At 39.1% G+C, this 21,926-nt stretch overlaps 1 protein-coding gene across 1 annotated transcript in view; it reads left to right on the plus strand.

Moving 5' to 3' along the window:
* Nucleotides 1-21,926, plus strand: part of thsd7aa (thrombospondin, type I, domain containing 7Aa) — a 227,290-nt gene that overhangs the window by 152,989 nt on the left and 52,375 nt on the right. Inside the window, exons 7-10 of the mRNA XM_084738887.1 lie at nucleotides 3,606-3,800; nucleotides 13,284-13,524; nucleotides 18,131-18,246; nucleotides 21,404-21,536. Coding sequence (XP_084595013.1) covers nucleotides 3,606-3,800; nucleotides 13,284-13,524; nucleotides 18,131-18,246; nucleotides 21,404-21,536 — 685 coding nt within the window. The remainder of the gene's footprint in view (nucleotides 1-3,605; nucleotides 3,801-13,283; nucleotides 13,525-18,130; nucleotides 18,247-21,403; nucleotides 21,537-21,926) is intronic.

Genomic DNA, 21,926 nt, shown 5'->3' on the forward strand with positions numbered 1-21,926 from the left:
ATTGATTGCAGAAGTACAGAAGAACTGATTCAGAGTCATCCAGGTCATGTATTATAGAACATGTATTGAAGTATTCTCTAGGATCTGCACATAAATGTCTTCAAGGACCTTATGCAAATCCAGTTGCCTGCCATTTAAAAAAGATGAAGCGCCTTTGTCTGCAGTACAGTAGGGTGCAAGCTACTTTCTTTCCAAAACAATTTCAAATTTCTATTTTAGAAATATTTCATGTGACTGTTCACTCATCATTAACCACAATGATTAAGATTTGGCTAGTCTCAGGCACAACAACTAATTAGTTAAGGAAGGATCATGTATTGAGCAAAAAAACAATCGAATCTAATGAAGGCAAAGGGTAGTTTCATTGTCATGACTGAAGCACAAAAACTACTTAGCTAAGGTCCTTCTGAGTTTAATGGCAAATGTTCCTGCAAATGTCTCACAATAAAAGTCTTATTAAGAAATGAATGGATTCTGTCCACTGAAACAATATAGGGCTTTTAATTTGAAACGGATACAAGAAGTGTTGAGTTTATGCTATCAGCATACTGCATTGACAAACATTTAAGAGGGTAAACAGGAGCAGATCAGAAAACAATGAGGCTTCATACTAAAATGTGACCAAGTATACTTATCAGATACTGTGAATTAGAAATAAAGGCCTGTGTCTAATTTAAGGCCTGGTGCCCTGTCAAGCTGACATAAATAAAGGCCCTGGCCATTATTTGAGAAAATCCTTTCCAAACATTTCTCACACATGCTGTTGTAGGGAAAAATGTGACTCTCCTACATGAGGAAAAAGATTTCTGAACACTCATTAGGGCTGCACGATTAATCATAAAAAAACATGATTTGAATTCATACATCTATTTTTTCTAAATGACGAGGATTCACTTGATCCCAGTCCCCTATGCATTCACATCATGCTGCATTCTCCTATCAACTGATTTGCTTTGGAACAAGTCGAGAATTGCGGTATTTTACAAGAGACTTTTAAGTTTAAAGCACTTTGATATGTGTTCAATTTAAGTCACGCACTTTGATATGTCATATGTTTGTGTTGTCTGTGTAACACCCAGTAGACAGGCATCTCAGACTTGTTTTTTTTTACTGCATCTAAGAGTGTAATAAATGTTTTTGTTGAAAAAGTAAAAGAGTGAGAGAATCATGATCTCAGTTTTTAGTGAGGAAAGTCGTGATTCACATTTTAGCAAGAATGATGCAGCTCTAGCACTCATATGCAGTGTAGTCTTTCAAATATTTGCTCGCCTTAACATTTTCAGCCATCCGTTTGCTCTACTTAAACCGCCTCATCTGATTTAGTGTGTCAGAGTGGAGTATGTTGAAGTATTAATGTCCACTTAGGTGGTATTATGTATTAAACACATGAAAATTATTTATTAGAGGTCAAGTCTGTGTCATTTATGCATTGCGGTGATTGAAAAAGTATGCAAACACATTTTAGATTAGATTGGCACAATATAGTCAAAAGCTGCTTCGGGTTTTCTACTATTTAACATGTGTGTGTGTCCATTTTCAGTTCCTGCAACATAGATAAACAGTGCTGAGCTGCTGCTTTTCTAGTGAGCATTCATGGTAGTTTTGCTTTGCTCAGACACATTGATTTAGAAATGAACATGTTAGTGCTCAGTGTAGCTGTCAGAGTCACCAGTGTGTACACGTTCATGTTCATTTCACGCTTTTTCAAACCTTCCATTTATTTATGAAGATGTCAACTTTTGATGTCAAACCTTGTTTCTTGGCGAACAATAAGCAGGAGTCTGATGATTTTTATTTTTCTCTTTGATTTTGATTTTGTTCTGTTTTGTGGAAGAAATACAACTAGAATGTGATGGTAAATCTTAGCTGCAGTATGAGATACATACAGTATGCTTTTTTATTACCATGAAGCAGCCTGATAACAGGTCAGGATGAGGCCTGTTCACTCATATGGAATAGTGTCTAATTACTCACATATGCCTCAGCAAACTATCCATTAATACTTGTGTCATGGAGTAAGCAGTCAAGGCACAAGGAAACACAGCTTTTCCCAAAAACTACAAAGCAAATAACAGAAGGCAACTGAAATAAAAGTGTTTGTAGGTCCCTTTACGTACCTCTAATGAAAACTAAGGCACAAAACAAGACATTAAGTCAACTAACAGACATAACATAATGTATGTACGTATGTACTGGCTGATCAATGTGTGTGGTTCTGTGATTCCCAAACTTTTTCTGGCATACCCCCTGTTCAGAAGCTCTCCTGCAACCCCATAATTTTTTATCAGTTATATAGTGATATAATAGGGGATGGAACTGAAAAAAATTGATTGATTGATTGTATTTGTTCAATTTTGTGTCATTCTTACATCTCCCCTGGTCTTCTTGACTCTGCACATCCCCCAGACCCAATTTGGGCACCACCGACTTAGGCAATAAGTAAAACTCAACACAAAAAACCCTGATCCCCCCTTGATATCAGAGCTCTTGGTATGGTCCATGCTTGGGCCTCTGCATAAAATCAGGCTCCGCCCTCAGCCCCATGTTTTGTCAGACCAGGAAGGCTGAACTCAGCAGACAGGTAACTCAACTAGAAAACAGTGTGTTATCAAAGGTGCTAATAAAGAAACTGATGTGTTTTATGTGAGTGTGTGAAACGTTTCATTGTGTAACTGTGGGCACAGCCATCACAACTTGCACAAGGCTCATGATTAAGGCAGGATTTGAAAATCTTGAAAATATTACAGCAACTTATATCCATTTTGTAACAGGAATTCAAAACAAAACCCCTTACATTGTTCCAATGGACAAAACGCCTCTAAGCTTTTGGTCACAAACTTCTGGTATTTGCTTTTAAATCTCAGCAATGATCCATGTTTCTGTTTGCTTTGTGATTGTTTTCACCTCATAGATATTTTCATGGCACGATGACTCTTCTTGTATTCAGTAGCTTTCCAGAGGCAAACCATGCAACTACTGTCAGAAAAAATGAGCAACTCCTCCACTATGACCAACTTAACAGATACAGACAGTAAAAGTTCTCCCTAGTGCATAGCCCACGAGCAGGCTCCAGTAGAGACCACTGAAAGATGGTTTAGCCAACAGCAATAAGTTAACAATATGAGATTATTTGAATAAGGTTTTTATAAAGCTCCATCCATCCTTAGACCTTTAATGTGCAGATATTTTCAAATGCTTAAACAGACAAACTTACATTTTTACAGCTTTATGATTGTTACCGGCCTTTGAGTCTGCAAATGGCAGCAAAGTAGAAAAAAAATGCTGAAAGTTCAATTGTAATGCTTTTGGATAATGTGTCTTTCTAATTTGCTTTTGAAATCTTTTATTTTTACCATGTTTGCACCTCTGCAATTTTGGTTCTTTATCACTTGGATTGACCTAACCGACTCTAAAGAGTTAACTTTCCAGAATATATGATAAAAAAAAAAGCTAATAAATTTTCAGAAACTTTGACATCCCAAAAAATTGTTGCTGTTCTTGATCTTGGTCATATTTAATGATGATGTATTAATGAGAGTAGGAATCGCGTTTTATAAAACTTATGACACATTTTTAATACCCGAAATCTGCTTTTTTCCATCCAGGTGAATATGTGGAGAGGCAGCTGTGCCGCGATGCCATCCTTCCCATGCCGGCCATCTGTGAGGTACCTTGCCCAAAGGACTGTGCCCTGAGCCCCTGGACCCCCTGGTCTCTGTGCTCCAACACCTGCTCTGGAAAAAACACAGAGGGCAAGCAGACCAGAGCTCGCTCCATCCTCGCCTATAACGCAGGAGAAGGTAAGACTCATACACTGACTTATTCCTAATTGACTGAAAGGTCCATATGAGACCCATCAGTCTGTCTTCAAATCGTGACTCTGTAGGTATTTCTCTGCAGTGTGAGCTTTGCATGTTCAGAACTCTCAGTAACTCAAAAGTTACATTGGTAGGACATGGAACCAAAAGTGCTTGGATAGGCCTTTGGAAAAGATCACAGTTTAGGTTGAAATAAGTACTTTACTTATGTAAGTTACACTGTCTTACACAAGTCAACATTCATTTTTAGTAATAAGCTTTATTACTTTATTTGTGGTTACACAGTGAGTATATCAAGCTAGCAGCACAACATATGAAAGCAGACCAATCTGTTTAGTTTCCCCAAGTACTGAAGTTTTGCAGCCTTGCTAACTTATGCCTTCCAATATATGGAGCACAAGTTCCTGCACTTTGTGGTTGGAAGTAAGTTTTCCTCCAGTACTGTGGAGAAGAGCCACAAACACAGGTGGCTGCAGCTCGGGGGAAACAAGCTACCTCTCACCTTCATATATCGAAAAAACAGGAAAACCTTCTAGCTAATATCAGTCTGCTTGTCATAGAAACAAACCCACATGCAGCCTTTTTGTTTGTCTCTCTCACCACTCATTTCTGCTGCAATTGAGCAGTGAGAGAAGTGCAAAGGGGAAAACGATACATGGACACAAGACCTGATGAGGTTAAGCTTCACACATTGAAGGGTAAAGGCATGCAATTTTGCAGAAGTGTGTCTAAAAGATTTGTAAAATGTACTGTGTTTGACTGTAGCAAAAATACAGTCTAAAAATACTCTGTCATGTAAGACTTTTGCATTCAAAATCTTACTTGAGTAAAGCTACCAAAAAGGTAAAAGTACTCATTATGCAGGCCCATTTCACAATAATACGTATCATATTCTTGAAATATAATTATTGATGCATTAGTGCGTCAATCAATTTAATTTTTCAGCAGGTAAAGATCTTTGTAAATGACTAACCAGAATTCCCTCTGCACAGGCAGCATCAGGGATCAGGTGCTGGTTGGTTGCATGACCATCTCAGGTAAAAATATCAACATAAACCACTGCACACTGAACTGAGTTACTGTGATTTTATTTGAAGCGAACAACACATTTCGCCAGTGGCTTCTTCAGGTTCACTCAGCAGAATTCTGTTGCAGGAAGCCACAGGCAAAACACGATGACTTCAAATAAAATCACAGCAACTAGGTTGAGTGTGCGGTGGTTCATGTTGATGTCTTTATGGTAACTTTATACTGGCTGGCTTAACCTATACTTATAAGGAATGGCTACAAATTTAGATTAATAATACAAAGTATGAACAAACAAGTAACTAGTTAGCCTGACTGCACTGTACAATAGCTAGTTACATTCCAGCACTGTCACTCTATTGGTTTATGTGATTTTGCGAGGGAAGCACCATCACATGGTGACACCTGCAGTAGGCAGAAAGAAGCTAGAAACTGACTGGGAACTGGCTGGAAGCCAGAAGGCTTTTGGTTGAAGGGGAATTTGCGATCTGATCGATCAAATGAAGACAATTTATAATTGTTAAAAACAGATTTTTTATTTACCCAGCTGTGGCCACCTGACTTTGACCACACATTAAAACATAATTCTAGACACACCTCCAGAAATGATGCTACAGGGGTGACTACAGAGTCATGATTTGAAGCATAGGGCCACTGACCAAGCTGCTGTATTTGAAACCCCTAACCCTGACCCAGCTAATCACAAGATCAATATCTACCTTCACAAACCTCTATTGTTCTCATGCCTCTCTGCTTTATTTACCAAAAGTGAATTGTCAAAGTCAAATGAATTATTCTGTGTTCCTCTACAGCGACTGCAAAAGTTGTGGCGTGGGTTACTGTGATGCAGGGTAAGACGAGACTAGAAGGATAATTAGCCCTAAAGCACAGTGTTTAAACTCACGTTGTCAAATTTAATTTTACAATATGTTCACGCCTTTTAAAACTTGACAAGGATTTTGCTTTTACTTATGTTCAAGGTCCTTCCCTGCTGTCGTCGGTCCATCCAATCTTCGGTACATTCATATTTGATGTTCTTAGACGACAGCCAGTGATTTTTTGCTGATGTAGTATGTAGTGTCCATATGTTTAACTAGAGGGAAATAGAAATGTGGCTACCTTGATTTAATCTCTTTCCACCGATCTGCTGGCTCTGCAGAATCCCTGTGCTTTTAGAATAGAAAAAACGCAGTAGTAGTAGCGTTGAGTATTCCTTAGCATTAAGTGCTTCAAACCCCAAGGTGAGTAGTGGGTATTTAAATGGTGCTGGAATGATAGTGATGTGAGTGCCTGTGGGTTAAAGCCCAACCCTCCAAGCTGCCAATCACACTGTGAGAACTGAGCCATTCTCACCAAACCTCGTTATGAGAAAAAAGCGGAGGCTGCACAGATGGTTAGCGTCTGGCTTGGCAGCACATCAGAATTTTATCTTTTACGTCCCTGCTATCATTTTAACAGCTCTTACCGTCTGACTTGCGGACCACATTGCGTGACATGCTGTCTCTGGCATATTCACAACAAATGCAGCATCCATGCTGGAGTACGGTGGCGCCTCATCCATTATGGATTTCCTTGTGAATGGATACTCCTGCTCCATCGTGCATGCTGGGCTTCAGGAGGGAGTCCATGTGAGAACGCGGTGCAGACTGCAGGCTGCATGCTGCGACTTGTTTATTAGCTTTCCTAGCATTTAGGAGGCAGACACTGCTGCAGGAGTAGATGGATGACAATTGACACATCATGAGGCCAGTCAGGTTGATGTGGTGTGTGCTGAATGAGGAGTCATGTCATATAGATCTCACCTGGCCATAGTAGGATTACACTGCAAGAACCCCCTTTACAAAGATTTAAATCAGTCTGTTAGAGTTTTTCCTAATGAAGACCAGGAAGGTTCATGTCTTCTGTTCTGTCTTTCTAATAACACTTTTTTAAAAACGTGGGTCAGATCTGCCAGACCATATCTGGAGGTAGTCTGGCTTGCGTTGTGTTTGTGTGTAAATGCAATCTGTACCATAATCTGGATAACTTATCTGGATACAGATCACATTTTAATACCAGGTGGAAATGGGATGTTGGTGTTCACCATCATTCTTATCAGTTACAACATCGTTTTACATATCAAGTTTTTCTTATCATCTAATCTTTGTCAGTCTTACACCTTGCACAAAGTGGCGCGCAGCACAACACAACTGTCACTGCTAGTTTCCGACCAACGCAGCTGCCTTTTTTTACACTAAGCACCCTGCGAGGTGAGGTGTGGTTAGGTGCATTGTTGGTGCATTGCTATCTTGAGGAAGCAGGAAGCAACTGCACCACTCACCTCAAAAACCTGATTTAAAGTCAATGGCGCAGTATTGTCCTACTATCCAAAGTTTGCATTAACAATGTGCTTACACTTGTATGTCACACACATACATACATTCCTCATATGTAGTCAGTGGAGTTGTTGATAGGACAGAGGACTTGGAGATGGTGGAAGCAGAGGGTCCACCAGCAATGGTCCACATACCTGTCTCTCATTGAAGACGACTGTAAACTTAACTTATCCCACCAGGCTGTAACAGACATCTGTGGCCTCCTGTCAGATGATTTGGAGATTAATGCCAGCTGTCCATATGCACATCCTGCTCTGTCACTGCTGCACTGCATTTCTTTGCAAATGCATCATTCCAGCATCCCCTAAGTTTCTTTATGAGCTGATCCATAACCTCGGCAAGAAAATGTTTGCTTCTCCTATTTGCAGAATGCAGAGCGTAGCTGCGGGCACACCTGGCTTTTGAAGGGAATGGGAAGTGACACTCCAATTGGTTTAATTAAAGTTACACCCAAAACACACCTATGATTACTCACTTGATACTTTGCAACCAGATTATGCATTGTTTAAATTGCAAATTTGAGCTGGACACACTTTAAATGCACTTGCGCTACACACCAGGCTATGTGCTATTGAATCATTTAAATAGGGCCCCAAGTTTTAATAGAAGAATAGTGACAAAACCTAAATATTAAGTTGAGGAAGTTGCATAAAAATATGTCACCAATTGCAGTTGTTTTCACATGAATGTAGAGTCATTAAAAATTACACTTTTCTGTACTGTATATGTACCATTAGGCTATATGGTGCTGACTAACAAACCATTAGCTGCATAATTACACTGACACATTCACACAAAACATTAACATACTGTAGGTATGAGGGCAGCGTGTGTTGGTGTTGGTACGAGCTAATTATTCAGATCAAGACAAACATTGGGAATGACAGGGATTATCGCCTGACAAGGTGGTGTTGAGTAAATAACTTCATTATTCACACAGTAAATAATGTGTGGAGACTGTAATGATACAGAGTGTACAGATAAAGAAAAGAAAGTATATAGCTAATTTGCAGTCATTTGAGCTGTGCATTTTTCAAAAACATGTTGACTTTAATTGGTAGCACTTAAATATTTATCAATTAACTATTTAATTAGCGGGTGCAGCAATAATGGTGTGTCCTTCTATGTGCTAATGAGCTCCAGGCCTGATAAATGACTGCCCTGATAGAATCCAATAATATCTTTTATAAATGACCCTGTGAAGGACATTCCCCCTGCGCTGTTACACAGAGGTCAGCCATATTGTCTGTCTGAGGCTCTGTCTCATGTCCAATTCAGACGCTCTGTCTCTACTGAAAGATGTCGTTCAGCGCCTTCTGAGGCGCTAATGGTTGACCTTATCCTCAGGAGCTCTCCCTTCCCGAGGTGATGGCTGCCGCTAATGACAAGGTTTCGCGGTGAAGGGGGTCACATGGTGTGCACACCCCACCTGGGTCCACATCCAAGCTTATAGCTCTGTACAGACACTCTGCCCCCTGGGTCACCTCATCTCCGTCGATCCCTGTGACTGGTCATCCCCCAGAGACGCTTTTCATATAGACTGTTTCATGTGTCACGCTGCTTCAGCCTTGTTTGTTTTCCAACAAGTGATGAGAATATCAAAGCTAAGAGTTAATATATAGTACTGCACAAACACTCATACAGCAAAGCACAGCCAGCACCATACTGCAAGCCAACCGGCATTCTGTTATTTTCATTATTGTGGGGCTTTGACAGAGAAAATGTTCCCATCATTTAAGATAAAGATTCATCCTGTTTGCCAAAAAGTACTATACACTGATGCAGTATTTGGTTTATATAACAGACCCTGATAAATGTGTGGTTACCTCCCTCTATGGTACACTATTGCCTCTGGGTAACAGACCCATTTTTGGTCCACAATATATCCCCAATTGTGGTGAAATACTTTTAAAAAGAGGTAGAGCCCTCGGGAAACTAATAGCAGAGTTTCAATTTGTCACATGACTCTCTGGAGGTCATACTGGATCCATTTATTGCATCCTTCCTCACACGTTTCAGCACGATTATCTCTCACCAAAAAAAAAAAAAAAAAAGGTCTAAAATGTCTTTCTGTCAGTTTGCTATCTGGAAAAAAATTGATCCACATTAATAGATGAGTAAAGTTCCATTTTTTGTTTAATGCATTTTATTTGGTAATTAAGTCATGGAAAACTGTTAAAATGTAAATGTTGCCATGTGTATTTAGGTTTATATACTGTTCAAACAATATAAGTTAGAGTGTGAGATGCATTGATAACTATTTTATTTTAACTCATAAGCACTTAGCCAAAGATGGCAGCAACAACAAATGGTTGCAACACACTGTGTGTCAGGAAAGACACACACCAGGAAACTGAACACAAGCATTTAAATATAAACACAAATGATGATTGAAACGTTTATGGAGGTTTATGATAGTTTGTTGATATAAAGTTTATTGAAATATTCAGATGATCTTTAACACTTTTATTCCTATAGGTTGTTCCGCAATGATACAATGTTGTCTGGATGTAAAAAAAATACAAACCTGTTTTTAATGTTTAATATTTTTGTAGTTTAGTTTCAGATGGCATAAATTTTAAACTGGTGAGGCAGTTGAATATTTTCCACTATTAATGAAATACATTCTATTCAAATTTTAAATTATAACTCTTTCATTCCTCATCAACATAATAATCAACATTATGGTACGGTGTTCTTTAAACTGCCACTACAAGGAGGGTGTGGATGACCAGGGGAGGAATATACAGAGTGAATGGATCTGATTTATGAAGGGGAAATGAACAAACAACAGTTTGCTGATGCTATCATACTGACTTTTATGTCAGTAGAATTTAGGTTGAGTACTGCTGCTTTCCATATTATGATTAATAAAAATGGTAATAATTTTGGGTTAGGGTGCAAACTTTTTTTGGTTTCTGAAGGGAGGCCCATGAAAAGGTTTGGGAATCACTGCTTAATGGTAACACACCCTAAAGTTTACCATATTTATTTATTTATTTAGAAATTCTTCAAATTATGTTTACTTTGTCTATTTGATGACTTTTTTTTCTTTTTAAATCTGGCATCATAATGCATAACATAAAGAGCTAAAGCTTATTTATGCCCATTTTACAAAGGAAAATGGAAACAGCATGGATGTTAAACAATACATCCACTAGATGGCGCTACTCAGAGTCAAAAGTTACCCCCAAAAAAAGGTTTCTGACAGCAACAAACATGGTGACGCGGGCAGAGGTTGTAATAATGAACCTTTTGAAAAAGAGGAGACAGCAGTGGTCTGTGCAGCCATTGCAAACATTACGATGCGAGCTTCATTGTCATGTCCTGTCGTCATGTCTCATCTGTACTATTGACTACACTGCCTCTGTGACATCCAGTGGTATTGCTCGGTTTTGTCTTTACCCATGAGCTTTCAGACAAAATGAACTCAGTACAGACAGAAGGCTCTGTCTGTATTCGTAAGCATATCTAATGTTAAGGTTTCATGAGGTTTTTTGCTCTAAAATGCAACCATTTTTAAAAAAGGAATGCACAAATTTCTTTTTCATTTGTAGTCTCCATCTTTGGTCGATTACACTGCAGGCATCCCTTTTAAATCGAGCATCATTCTTAGTATGTGGTATTATTATTTCTTGGATTTTCTGAAAGTGGTTCTCTTATCTTTATCGAGCCAAGTTAGCTGTTTCTTTCACTAACTGCCCAGGCATTCTTCTGCCCAGCAAAGTCCCACCAGGCAGCAGGTGTTGTATATTTATACGAGTATCCCACTGCTCAGTTTGCTTTTTGTAAAGTGGACATCCAAATTGTGCTCTTTGTCTTTGTACTCCATGGAGTACACAGCACAGTTTAACTACCTCACTGTCTTTCATATTGAAAGATGCATCAATACAACGCCTACATATATTTACAAAAAAAAGCAATAATTACATTTATTGTTTTTTAGTACAATTCATGCATTGATTGCATCTCAACTTGCTTTACACAGAAAAGATTTAAAACCGATAACAATGAATTATTAAATGCAACATAAAGAATAAAACAACAAAGCTTTAAGATAAGAGAATACTTGGTATGAATAATAACAGTGTAGTCTAATTAGAATTTAAAATGTGAAAGCAGGATTAATCTAATCAGTTATACGTTAGAATATTAATGAAGAGACACTATTTAAATGCAAGGTTAAACAAATCTATCTTTTACATTTGTTTGAAACAGGCAAAGTTTGGTGGCAGACAGAACCTGCTTTCTCACCTTTCCTATGATGGGGGGTAGATGTAACTAGAAGACTGGCACAAGACTGTCTCAGAGTATGTGATGGGGCATCAGATGTATCTGCAATATGAAGTGGAGCTTGTTCAGAGCACAATATACAAGTAGACAAACATTTTTGAAGGCACTGGAGGCCAGTGTATCCTGGCTAGAACTCCAGTTCCAACTGGTGTGTTGGCATGTACCAGCATGCATTGCACTTCATGGTGAAGTCGCCCCGCAGAGTGAGATTTTTCCCTCGACTGTCAATTAGTTTTTTGCCGCCTGCCAGCCAAACAGACGATTACTCATTTAAGTCAATTTTATGACCACTTGCCTCTGCTTCATAGCAATGCGAGCATCGTTGTCCTCAGTGATTGACAGTCTTACACTGCAATGTGAAATTCTTCGTCATGTACTGTAGGTTTGCCTCGCTTGAACTGCTGGCTACACTGCCTCTATGATACCGGTGGTTCTACTCTGTTGAATCTGTATGGACAGAAGGCTCTGTCTGGGTCCATATGTGTATGAAATACAGTAATTTAGTTTTTACAATAGGAATGTACAAATTTCTTGATTCCATCTATAAGACTCAGTGCAAACACAATAAAACAGGCAATGTTGTTAACGTAACAGGCCTCTCCCATATGCAGAAAACACAGGCTCTGCCTCAGCCTCACACTGTAATTTTACAGTTTAATATGCATTAAAATATCTTTTGTATTTATGCAAACAAATGTCAGATGCCCCAAATCATCATCATCTTCTTTGACGGTCGCTCCAGTTGGGGATTGCCACAGTTGATCATCTGCTCCCTGGCAGACCAGGACCCACTCGACCGGTCGGAGGGCCTTCCTGACACAACACTCCACATTTATCTTGCAGTCTACACATGAGCTGCTCTTCCACCTGAGTCACACCTCGTCACGTTTTAAAAATAAAACATGATGTAGTAGGCTAATTTTCACCTGCTTTGCCTTTCTTAAATCATACCTGCTTACTGTCCAGAGACAAACTCAGTAAAATAGGGAATGATTTACATCATTAAAAATGATGAAATAGTGGAATGAAATTTCAGCTTTTGTGGCCCAAGTTTTTAGAAATCCCTGCTGTCAAGACAGCCTTACATATAAGTACACAACAGTCATTCCATGAAATTCAGAGATCAAAGCTTCACATAGAAACATTCTTTGAGGCTACAGCCTATGTTCTGGCTTTCATTGCTTGTATATTTGCACAGGTCTACCTTCCCCTCTGTAGGTCTACTGGAAAATAAAATCAATTCAGTGATCAAAAAGTTCTCTCTTAAACTGCAGTGTGCTGGCAGCTCCTGATAGCTCTGGTTAAATTCTGGCAAGCCAATTGTCTGGTCCCCTTTATAGTGATTTTCTTAGTAGTTGTTTCTGTCTCATGAGATATCAAAGGATCTATACTCTGATGGTGCCAAAACACAGTGGACAATGTTTTTTACTATAGCTCTGACAGGCCAGATACAGGACTGTGGACAAGATTGCCTACATCAAGTCTGGGACTAATCCAAGCCAGAGCAAGATTTCAAGATTGAGTCAAGATTGAATATGAATTAAGTCGAGTTTGTGTCAAGATTGGATTTTAATGAGGCAAAGATAGAGAGAGACCTGTGAGTCAAAGACAAAGACATAAAAATGAGAACAGATTCAAGTGCTGAAGACTTCAAACAGACTTTTTGGCTCCCTTGGATCTGTGTTGTGATGATTCTACCTCCAAACCGCTTTTCTGTATCAGTGGTTTTTGTTTTGACACCAACACTGGTTTGTGCTCTATCATTTCTCAGGTGGAATCCAGTGCCCCAACACCACCTCCCTGCAAGAGGTGAGGAACTGCAATGACCACCCCTGCACTGTGTACCACTGGCAGACCGGCTCATGGGGACAGTGCATAGAGGACACCTCCATCCCTGCCACCAACACATCTGTGGGAAGAACACGCGGCGATGACGTCTCATGCTCAGTGGGGATGCAAACCCGCAAGGTCATCTGTGTCCGAGTCAACGTGGGCCAGGTTCCTCCAAAAAAGTAAGACTCCACATGATTCCTTATGCATGGATTTCAGTTATGATTAAAGGCTGTACATCCAACTTTCCCTGGATCTTTATTTTGAAAACACAGAAATGACTTACAGAGTGTGAGGAGTTGTGGTTCATGAGGTAATAGTATTGTTCAATTCCTGCAAAAACAATGACGCTAACAGTTAGTGAGCTTTCAAGCCTTGGACTGAAACTTCAAGGTGGAAGCTACCTTTGATAAAAGGTCAAAGATATAAGCCAAAAATGAAAATTCAGTCATTATCTGCTCACCCTTATGCTGTGAGGTTGGGTTTAGTTTTTCAGTCCACAAAAGACTGCTGGAGTTTCACAGGAAAACAGTGTTATAGAATCTCCCAAACAATGAAATAAATGGTGATTGGTGGAAATTCAAATTTTCTCAATAATGTGGAATATATCAAGAGAAAGAACAGATCTTGTAGATCCCATCACAAAAAAAATGTTTTGTTCTAGCTTAATTCATTCTTTTTTTTATAAGCACTTGAATGTTGGTCCGTTCCATAAAAAAATCCACTTTCCAGACAAAAAACTGAGAAAACAACATTTTTGTGAAAGGTGTTTTTAAGTAGAATGTCGATTTCACGTTTTTATCTTGGGATTTTTATTACTTCATATTATGTGTGTGGCATCGCTGTCATAGTGTGGTTAACGTTAGCTTTGAATGTCCCCCGCCTGAAACACTCAGTCTGAGAGGCCCGGGTCTGGAGTGCTCTCTGCCCCGGCTGTGGTGCCAGTCCCCGGGGCTGCAGTATGAGTAGCCTTATTGTGTCCCAGCTGCTTTGGAGACCTTGGCGCTGCAGTGCGAGAAGCCTCGCTCTGTGCTCGGGCTCTGAGGCCGGGTCGTGGTGCTCTCTGACTTATGGATCTGTGGCTGAGCACTGACATTGTCATGCTACAGAACATCTTCTTCTGCTGCTGCTGTTAAATTCTGGCAGTTATCATCTTCTTCGAGTGACAAATTTTTGCCAGATGATCTGTAACAGCATCTCAAACTGCCTGGCAGTGAAAAGAGCAGTTGTCGAGATGTCTTGTCAATGGTGGGGAAAGAATTGAAGAAGTTCAAATGTCACTTAACAGTATGGAAACATACTTACAAAACTTGGAGCACATCACACTCTTTAACTCACCACCAACTGCCCACCCCATGTGAAATGTATTCAGTGATTCAAATATATGTTTAGATGGAGTTTTAACATATTTTCTCAGATGCTGACAAGTCATGGACACTACAGTGTTAGAAAACATAGCCTAACACAATAACCCTGAAAATAACAGAAATTGGCTTGATACAATATCAGGCTGAATAAAGTGAAACCAACGTGGTGATTTAGTCTCATCAGGCTGTTAGAAAAACCTGTTTATATATTTCATACATGTAAATCCTTGGATTATTGAATACATTTTCACCAACAAATTAGAATCAGAATGTTGGTATTAACATTTTTTGTAACATAATTTGTCCTAATTCTCTGGGCACACTTGTCTAATACTCTTCCATTTGTGTTAAAACTGACTGTATACTGAAAATATTTTCCTTAATAGGCCAAAATCTTAATTTCCTTTCATCTGAAGTGAGTTGTCTGCCTGAACTGAAACTTAACCATTTCTCAAATCATGAAGTCTCTTCCCTGTAGAAAACAAGGAGCCAACCAGTAAATTAGCTCTGCTCACAATTCCCATGGGAGATCACCAATTAAATTTTTGCAAGAACCTCATCTATACAGCAAACAAAGACATGGTAAATGCACATGTTGTTCAACAAGAAATATTTTACAACTTAACACAGTTTTTACCACATTTGAACCACACACCTAATTAATGTCTTAATACATCTTCCATTTTTGTCTCATGCTAATGCCTTGGAAAGCTTTAATGCCACTTTGTGTGTACTCGTGGCAGTCCCCACATCCTGGCCACAGCTGGTGCTGCTGGTAAAACGGGTGCCCCCGTCTCCATTGATGTGAAAGTGTGTCCCAAGGCAGCGGGCTCACAGCTCAGCATGTAACAGTAGGTTTAGGAGTAAGCGCAGGAATAAAAAGCGATATTAATTTCCATACCCAGCACGGGGGCTGGCGGGGTTTGTCTGCGCAGCGCTGCTGTGCTGCCAGAATAATGCTCCCGTTCTGTTGAATAAATAAATAGATAATTCACGTTCCCAGCAGATGCCTTCGGGGGGGAAACAGACCCTGATGCTTAAAACAGTTGGCCAACAGCTCATCAGCTCATTGGCTAACACCTCTGCCAGACACCAGCAGCAACACACTAACCGGGAGACTAAATGGCACTACATGCCACATGCAAACGAAGTGTGCAACCAAAAACAAAGGCTTCTTTTCAGACCTACAAATGAAAGCATTAGTAATGAAGCAGTGTTAATTATGTCACCTCCTGAGGAGTTATTAAACTAAACAGTCATGCTGCGTGGATTGATGGTTTGCGTGGACAGGTCATTCTCACTTTCAACGTGTCAAATACAGCAGCTTGGTCGCTGCAACCTGTGCTTCAAACTATGAAGCTGTGGAGACATTTCTGGAGGCACCCCACAAGCATTACGTCTTAATGCACTTGTCAAAGTCAGGTGACGTAATATAAACTGTGAAAAAGAGAAAGTAGGGATGTTCGGTTTTAATTTGAACATCCATAAGCGAAGTAGAAGTTTAAAGCTCAGTCAGAAAAAGTTGGTACATCTCATGAAGCGGATGCTCACTGAGTCACGATCACTTCACTGGATCAATTAATTGGTTTGAGTGATTTTTAAAAAATCTCTGAATATTTTCTGTTTTCTTCACTCCTCTATGACACGAAACTGTGGGAAAAACAAGACATTTGAGGATGTCATCTTGACTTTTTTTTTACATTTTGTAGATGAACCAACTAACTGATTAAAATCAAGACAGCAATCATCAGATTAATCGATAATAAAAAATAGTCATTAGTTGCAGCCCTAATGTAATGTGTAACTACTTTTAGCACAGGCACGCAGACATTAACCTGCAAGAAGGACAGGCTGCTGGTGCTAGCACCGCTAATGTTAGCCACACTGCAAACCATGACATTGTTTATAGTCCTGAGTTCTTTCTTACTTTTAGACTAGACTTAATTTAAATTTCCATTTAATCAACAGGGAAATTAGTCTCTCAGAAAATCTGTACTGTCACTTCTGAACTACTGGCAACACTGCCCCCATGACTACCCATGGTACTGCTCTGTTGTATCTGTATAGACAGAAGGGTCAGTCTGTGTCCATATGCAGGCATCATTTTTAAAACAAGCATCATACTTAGCGTGTGGTATTTTATTTGTTGGATTTTCTGAAGGTAGTTCTTTTTTCTTTTTCTTTTTTCATCAAGTTTTACACAGCAGAGCCATATATAAGATGCATTACAAACATACTGTACATTAAAACAGTGTTGTCAAAGTAGCAGGCCTCTCCTGTATGAGGCTAACAAGGGCTCTGCTTCAGCCTTAAATGCCTTAAATAAAAAAAAAAAACATTGCCATTGACCAATTATGCAGTTTGAGTAATTTTAACTGTCTAATTTGCTATATTACATGTATTTACGACGTTTCAGTACTAGACCTTCATCAGGCTAACAGTTTGTGTCAGTGAGAAGCCGTAGGGAGGGGCTGTCAGTCCAACAACCAATCACAATCCTCACGTGCAGAAAAAGGGACAAAATTATCAATGTGTGTGACCAGAAAAAATGAAACACTTTTGTTGTATGACCACAATCAAATGTATCCCCAACATGTCTGAGTGGGCAAATGTTAAACCACAATAAACTAAACTAAAACAGTATATATATATATATATATATATATATATATATATATATATATATATATATATATATATATATATATATATATATATATATATATACACATACATACATACATATAAATCGACACAATCAGCAGGTCACATTGCTAGATGGGCCTGATGATATACACATATCATCATAACCCATTGATAATTTTGTCCCTCTTTTTGATTGTGATTTGGCAGCCACTTCCTGTTTAAGGCCTCTCGTGGACGTGAAGTGTTTGCCTGATGAAGGTCTAGTACCAAAACATTGCAAGTAAATGTTAAATTGCAAGTTACACTGTGTGTCCTTGTGCAACTTTTTGGTCTACACACCTCTCTCCTACGCACCTGTCTCATCTAAGAGACATGTAAAGTGTTCCTTTGTTCTAAAGGGAAAAAAAGTCAAAATTCTCCGATTCCAGCTTCTTATATGTGAATATCTTTTGGTTGCATGCAAAACGAGACATTTGGGGATGTCATCTTAGGCTTTGCGAAACATTGATATTTTTGGTCATTTTATGAAGCACAAAACAAATCAATTAATTCACAAAATAATCAACGGATTAAATGATAATTAACATAATCATTAGTTGCAGCGCTAATTACATGTATATGGTTATCAAATGACTGATACTGTCAGTGTTCTGGGAGAACAGTCTCGACCTTAACCTCACAGTCTTTGTTTCATCTCAAATGAGCTCTCTCTGATTTTCAAGGGTACTCTGTGTGTTTGAATGTGTGTCTGAGCATGTCAATGATGTACTTGCAGGTGTCCGGAGAGTCTGCGGCCAGACACCGTCAGGCCCTGCTTGCTGCCATGCAAGAGAGACTGCATTGTCACCCCATACAGCGACTGGAGCCCATGCCCATCTACATGTCAAGCAGGTAGCTCCGGCTCTTTGTTGGCCTCGGTTCACACAGCGGGGCATCGCAGAGTGTCACACAGGCCAGTGTTAACAGAGGCAATCCATGAAAGCTTTTGTACGGCTGTGTTTCTGAATTAATGAAGCAAACCAATACGCTCATCATTATTTCAGGCTGAGCAGACAGACAATGAAATCATCATGCACACTGAGGCAGAATACCAAAAATTCCAACTCTCTTTGGGTTGTTCCATGTTTAATAAATGTTATAGGAAGGCAGTTTTCTTCACTAAAAGGAAAATATCAGTGTTTCCTGCAGGAAACCGGTTAGTGGAGGTGGTAGCTCTTTTATTCTTTTTTTTCCCTAAAGATCTCCCAGGTATTATTTCATAAAGGGGTAAAAAATTCTTATGATGTTAGTGGAGAATATTGCCAATTCCATGGGGGTGGACCGCCTCCACAACAAATAGCTGCTGGAAATCCTGATAGTGTTGGCTAATTTGGAACCTATTTGCCAAGTAAATAAGGCATGTTAAGAGAGGTCCAAGCCTCAGTGTTCGACATGTGTGGGGCTGTCATTCCCTTGAGTTTGCTTTATGTATTGGCATAGCTCTTCCCCAGAGGCATCTGTTGAACAAATCCTTTAATCACTTCGTTATCTTGTATCTATATACACTATCCATGTGTCTTTCTATTCGTTCAGTGGCTCCAATGGGAGAGTGGATCATCTATTAACAGTGTTGTTGGTGGTTCCATCCACAGCGCCTTCTGTCACGTTGAGGCCTGTTGTTTTTTAATAAGGCATATGCATACAAATCATGATTGATACAATTTGTGTCAGAAATCACACCCTTTATTCTGCTTTTCTTCATTGCTAAGACCCAGGGTATTCAGAGAAAGAAGAAAAATATATACTGAGGCCAGAGCTCTCAAAATGCAATCGTGTGCACAATAGAAAAAATCTGTGGTATTTTTTTTTTGTTAATTCATTTTTCATAATTCAGTTGTTAATACACAAAACATGCCTTACATGATACAGGTGCACTACATTTCATGCTCTGGGCAAGAAGGCTGGTCTGTTGTGTTGGCTGTCTTGATATATACTTATTTCATGCATATGAATTAACTAGAACGTATGGGAGAATTGTGTTCCCAAATGTGTGTCCAGGGATTAACCACAAATGTGTGAAGAAATAGATTTTTGTCTCTGCAAATTAACTGGAAAAGTAGGAATGAATTATATCCTGTGTCCAGGAATCAACCAAAAGGCGGGAACAGATGGTTACCAAATGTGGGAATGAATTGTTCCTTTTGCCTATGAATTAATCAGAATATGAGGATGAATTGTATCTTTTGCATGCACAATTATATTTTGACCAATCAATGTAGTGAAACGCGGCCTCTACATATGTTTTTTTTCTATCTATGGTCGCTCCAGGGTTCCATACTTCATAACACAGTCAAATCAAAATACAATGAATACCAAGCACATGCTTCTGCAATCAGCATGATGTATTACTGATAGTGGTATCTCTGTTAATCATAAACAAGAAATGCCCATAGAATTATAGAAAAAGATACTCCAACTGTAGATGTTTCCCTATAATTATCATGTTTAGATGTTTTCTTCAGTATCAAAGCTAATATTGTACAGTGGAAGTGTGGTCCTGAGTCTCCTGGACTCAAGTCAGACTGGTGAATTTAGACTCGACTTGACAAAATCACAAAAGACTTGCAACTCAATTTGAACTTCAAGACCAATGACTCATCACTTCACTTGGACTTAAGCTTTTTGATTTGAAGATACTTGATACCTTCTTCTAATGTACTAAAATTCAAAGGTCTGTTATTTAAAAAGTATAAATCCATGAATCAATTGATTTTCCTTCATGTTCTGAATATGTGAACGTTATATATTTTCAGCAAGTTGACCTCAGATCCACTTTGTTTGATCTGACATTATCCAGTCAAGTTGCAGAAGAGAACCAAGAAGACCCAAGATTACATTACTGAGCTCCAGTTGGAAAAAAAAATGATGCTCAACAAAAAAGAATTGCAGTGTGCAAAATGTGCAGGTTGAAAATTACAAACGGAGATGCAACAACTTCCAACTTCATTTGACATTTGAAGTTACACAAAGAAGAGACAGTTGAGACTCACATTGACATAGGTGGCAACCTAATGCTTTGCTAACATCAGCTAGTGACTTTGTAAACCAATGAGGCTGGAAACCAATTGTTACATTCTGACTTGTTTAGGACCTGAAACTCAGAGTTTAGAACTAGGAATTTTCCTGTCTTTGCTTGGGACTTGACTTTGGGCAACTTGGAACTCGAGTGAAGACTTACTTGTGACAAAACAACGATGTGGTTCCACCTCTGCTGTACAGTGTGGTGTAGATAGATTTAGTGGTGTAGATTTGCAAAGTGTAAGGAAATACAGGCTAAAAATAGGATTGATATCAATGGAACACTAAAGATATTGTGAATGTTTGGAAATAGAGGCAAAAAAAATCAAAACAATTTCAAAGGTACTCTAGCCCTTGCCTAAAGCATGCTGGGATAGGCAGTTCCTCCCATGACCTTGAACAGGATCAGGAGCAACATTGTGTTCAGGATTGGTATCCACAATTTGACATGTCAGATGGTCATCTGCATTTCTAGCCTTTTGGTGCATGAGCGCTTTTTTATCTCTGTATGATGTCATGAAGCTGATGAATGATGTTGAACAGGAATCAGGAGGATTCTGGCATTGGCAACTTTACTCCGATATGATCGTCCTGAAATAGATGTGGATTTCCTGTTAACTCAATAACCTCCACCACCCGTGGAGTTGTATTGGATACCACAGAGCAGATGATGGAGATGGTATTCAATATTCCACCTGATTGTATTAGCCTCCCCTTGAAGTGGTCACCATCAGCAGAGAGTGAGCAAATAGATACATTACAGAAAAATGAAGACCAACCGGCCTTCATTACAGTCAGTCTACAGATTTAATGAAATACAGCTAAGAGCACACAAAAGACTCTCTTTTTCAAGTACCTTTTCAAATCTGGGACATGCTGGAATCATAACAAAGTATTTTACATTTATACGCCAGTGACATTTTATTAGATACACTTGGCTAAAGGTACATATGTACAGTATATATGTGTGTTTTCTTGTGTCTTTGCTTAGGTGGCAACACCAAGAAAAAGCAGTACAGGAAACGTATTGTCATCCAGTCACCAGCCAATGGGGGACAAGACTGTCCTGAAGTGCTGACCCAGGAGAGAGAGTGTGAGGCTCCATCAGTCTGTCAAGGATACAGGTACCTGGTCCTCTTCAATATGAACACCTACACACATTACTGACTAACAACCTCCTACAGTAATTGTAATTACAAGTGGGCGATATGGTGAATTTTTGATGGCTATAAAATCCTTAAATGCTGAATGGCCTACAGATATGAACACTGGTGCCAAATAGTTGAAAGATCACCAACCTCTGCAGTACTTTTTAATTAAATCCAATATCAATATGCATTCATTTAGAAAGGAGATGTATACCATACATTGGCTTGTGGTGGAGAATAAAAGAAAAAAAAATGGTTCAACATAGCCAGAGATATTGTCTTCTCTGTTATGTGCATTATTCTTCCTTGTCAAAACCTGGTACCTACATTACCCACAGTGCAACTCAACAGCTGACAGTTTGGTCA

This window comes from Lutjanus erythropterus, chromosome 16, assembly GCF_056507025.1.
Source record: "Lutjanus erythropterus isolate fLutEry1 chromosome 16, fLutEry1.hap2, whole genome shotgun sequence".
NCBI classification, from domain to species: Eukaryota; Metazoa; Chordata; class Actinopteri; order Lutjaniformes; family Lutjanidae; genus Lutjanus; species Lutjanus erythropterus.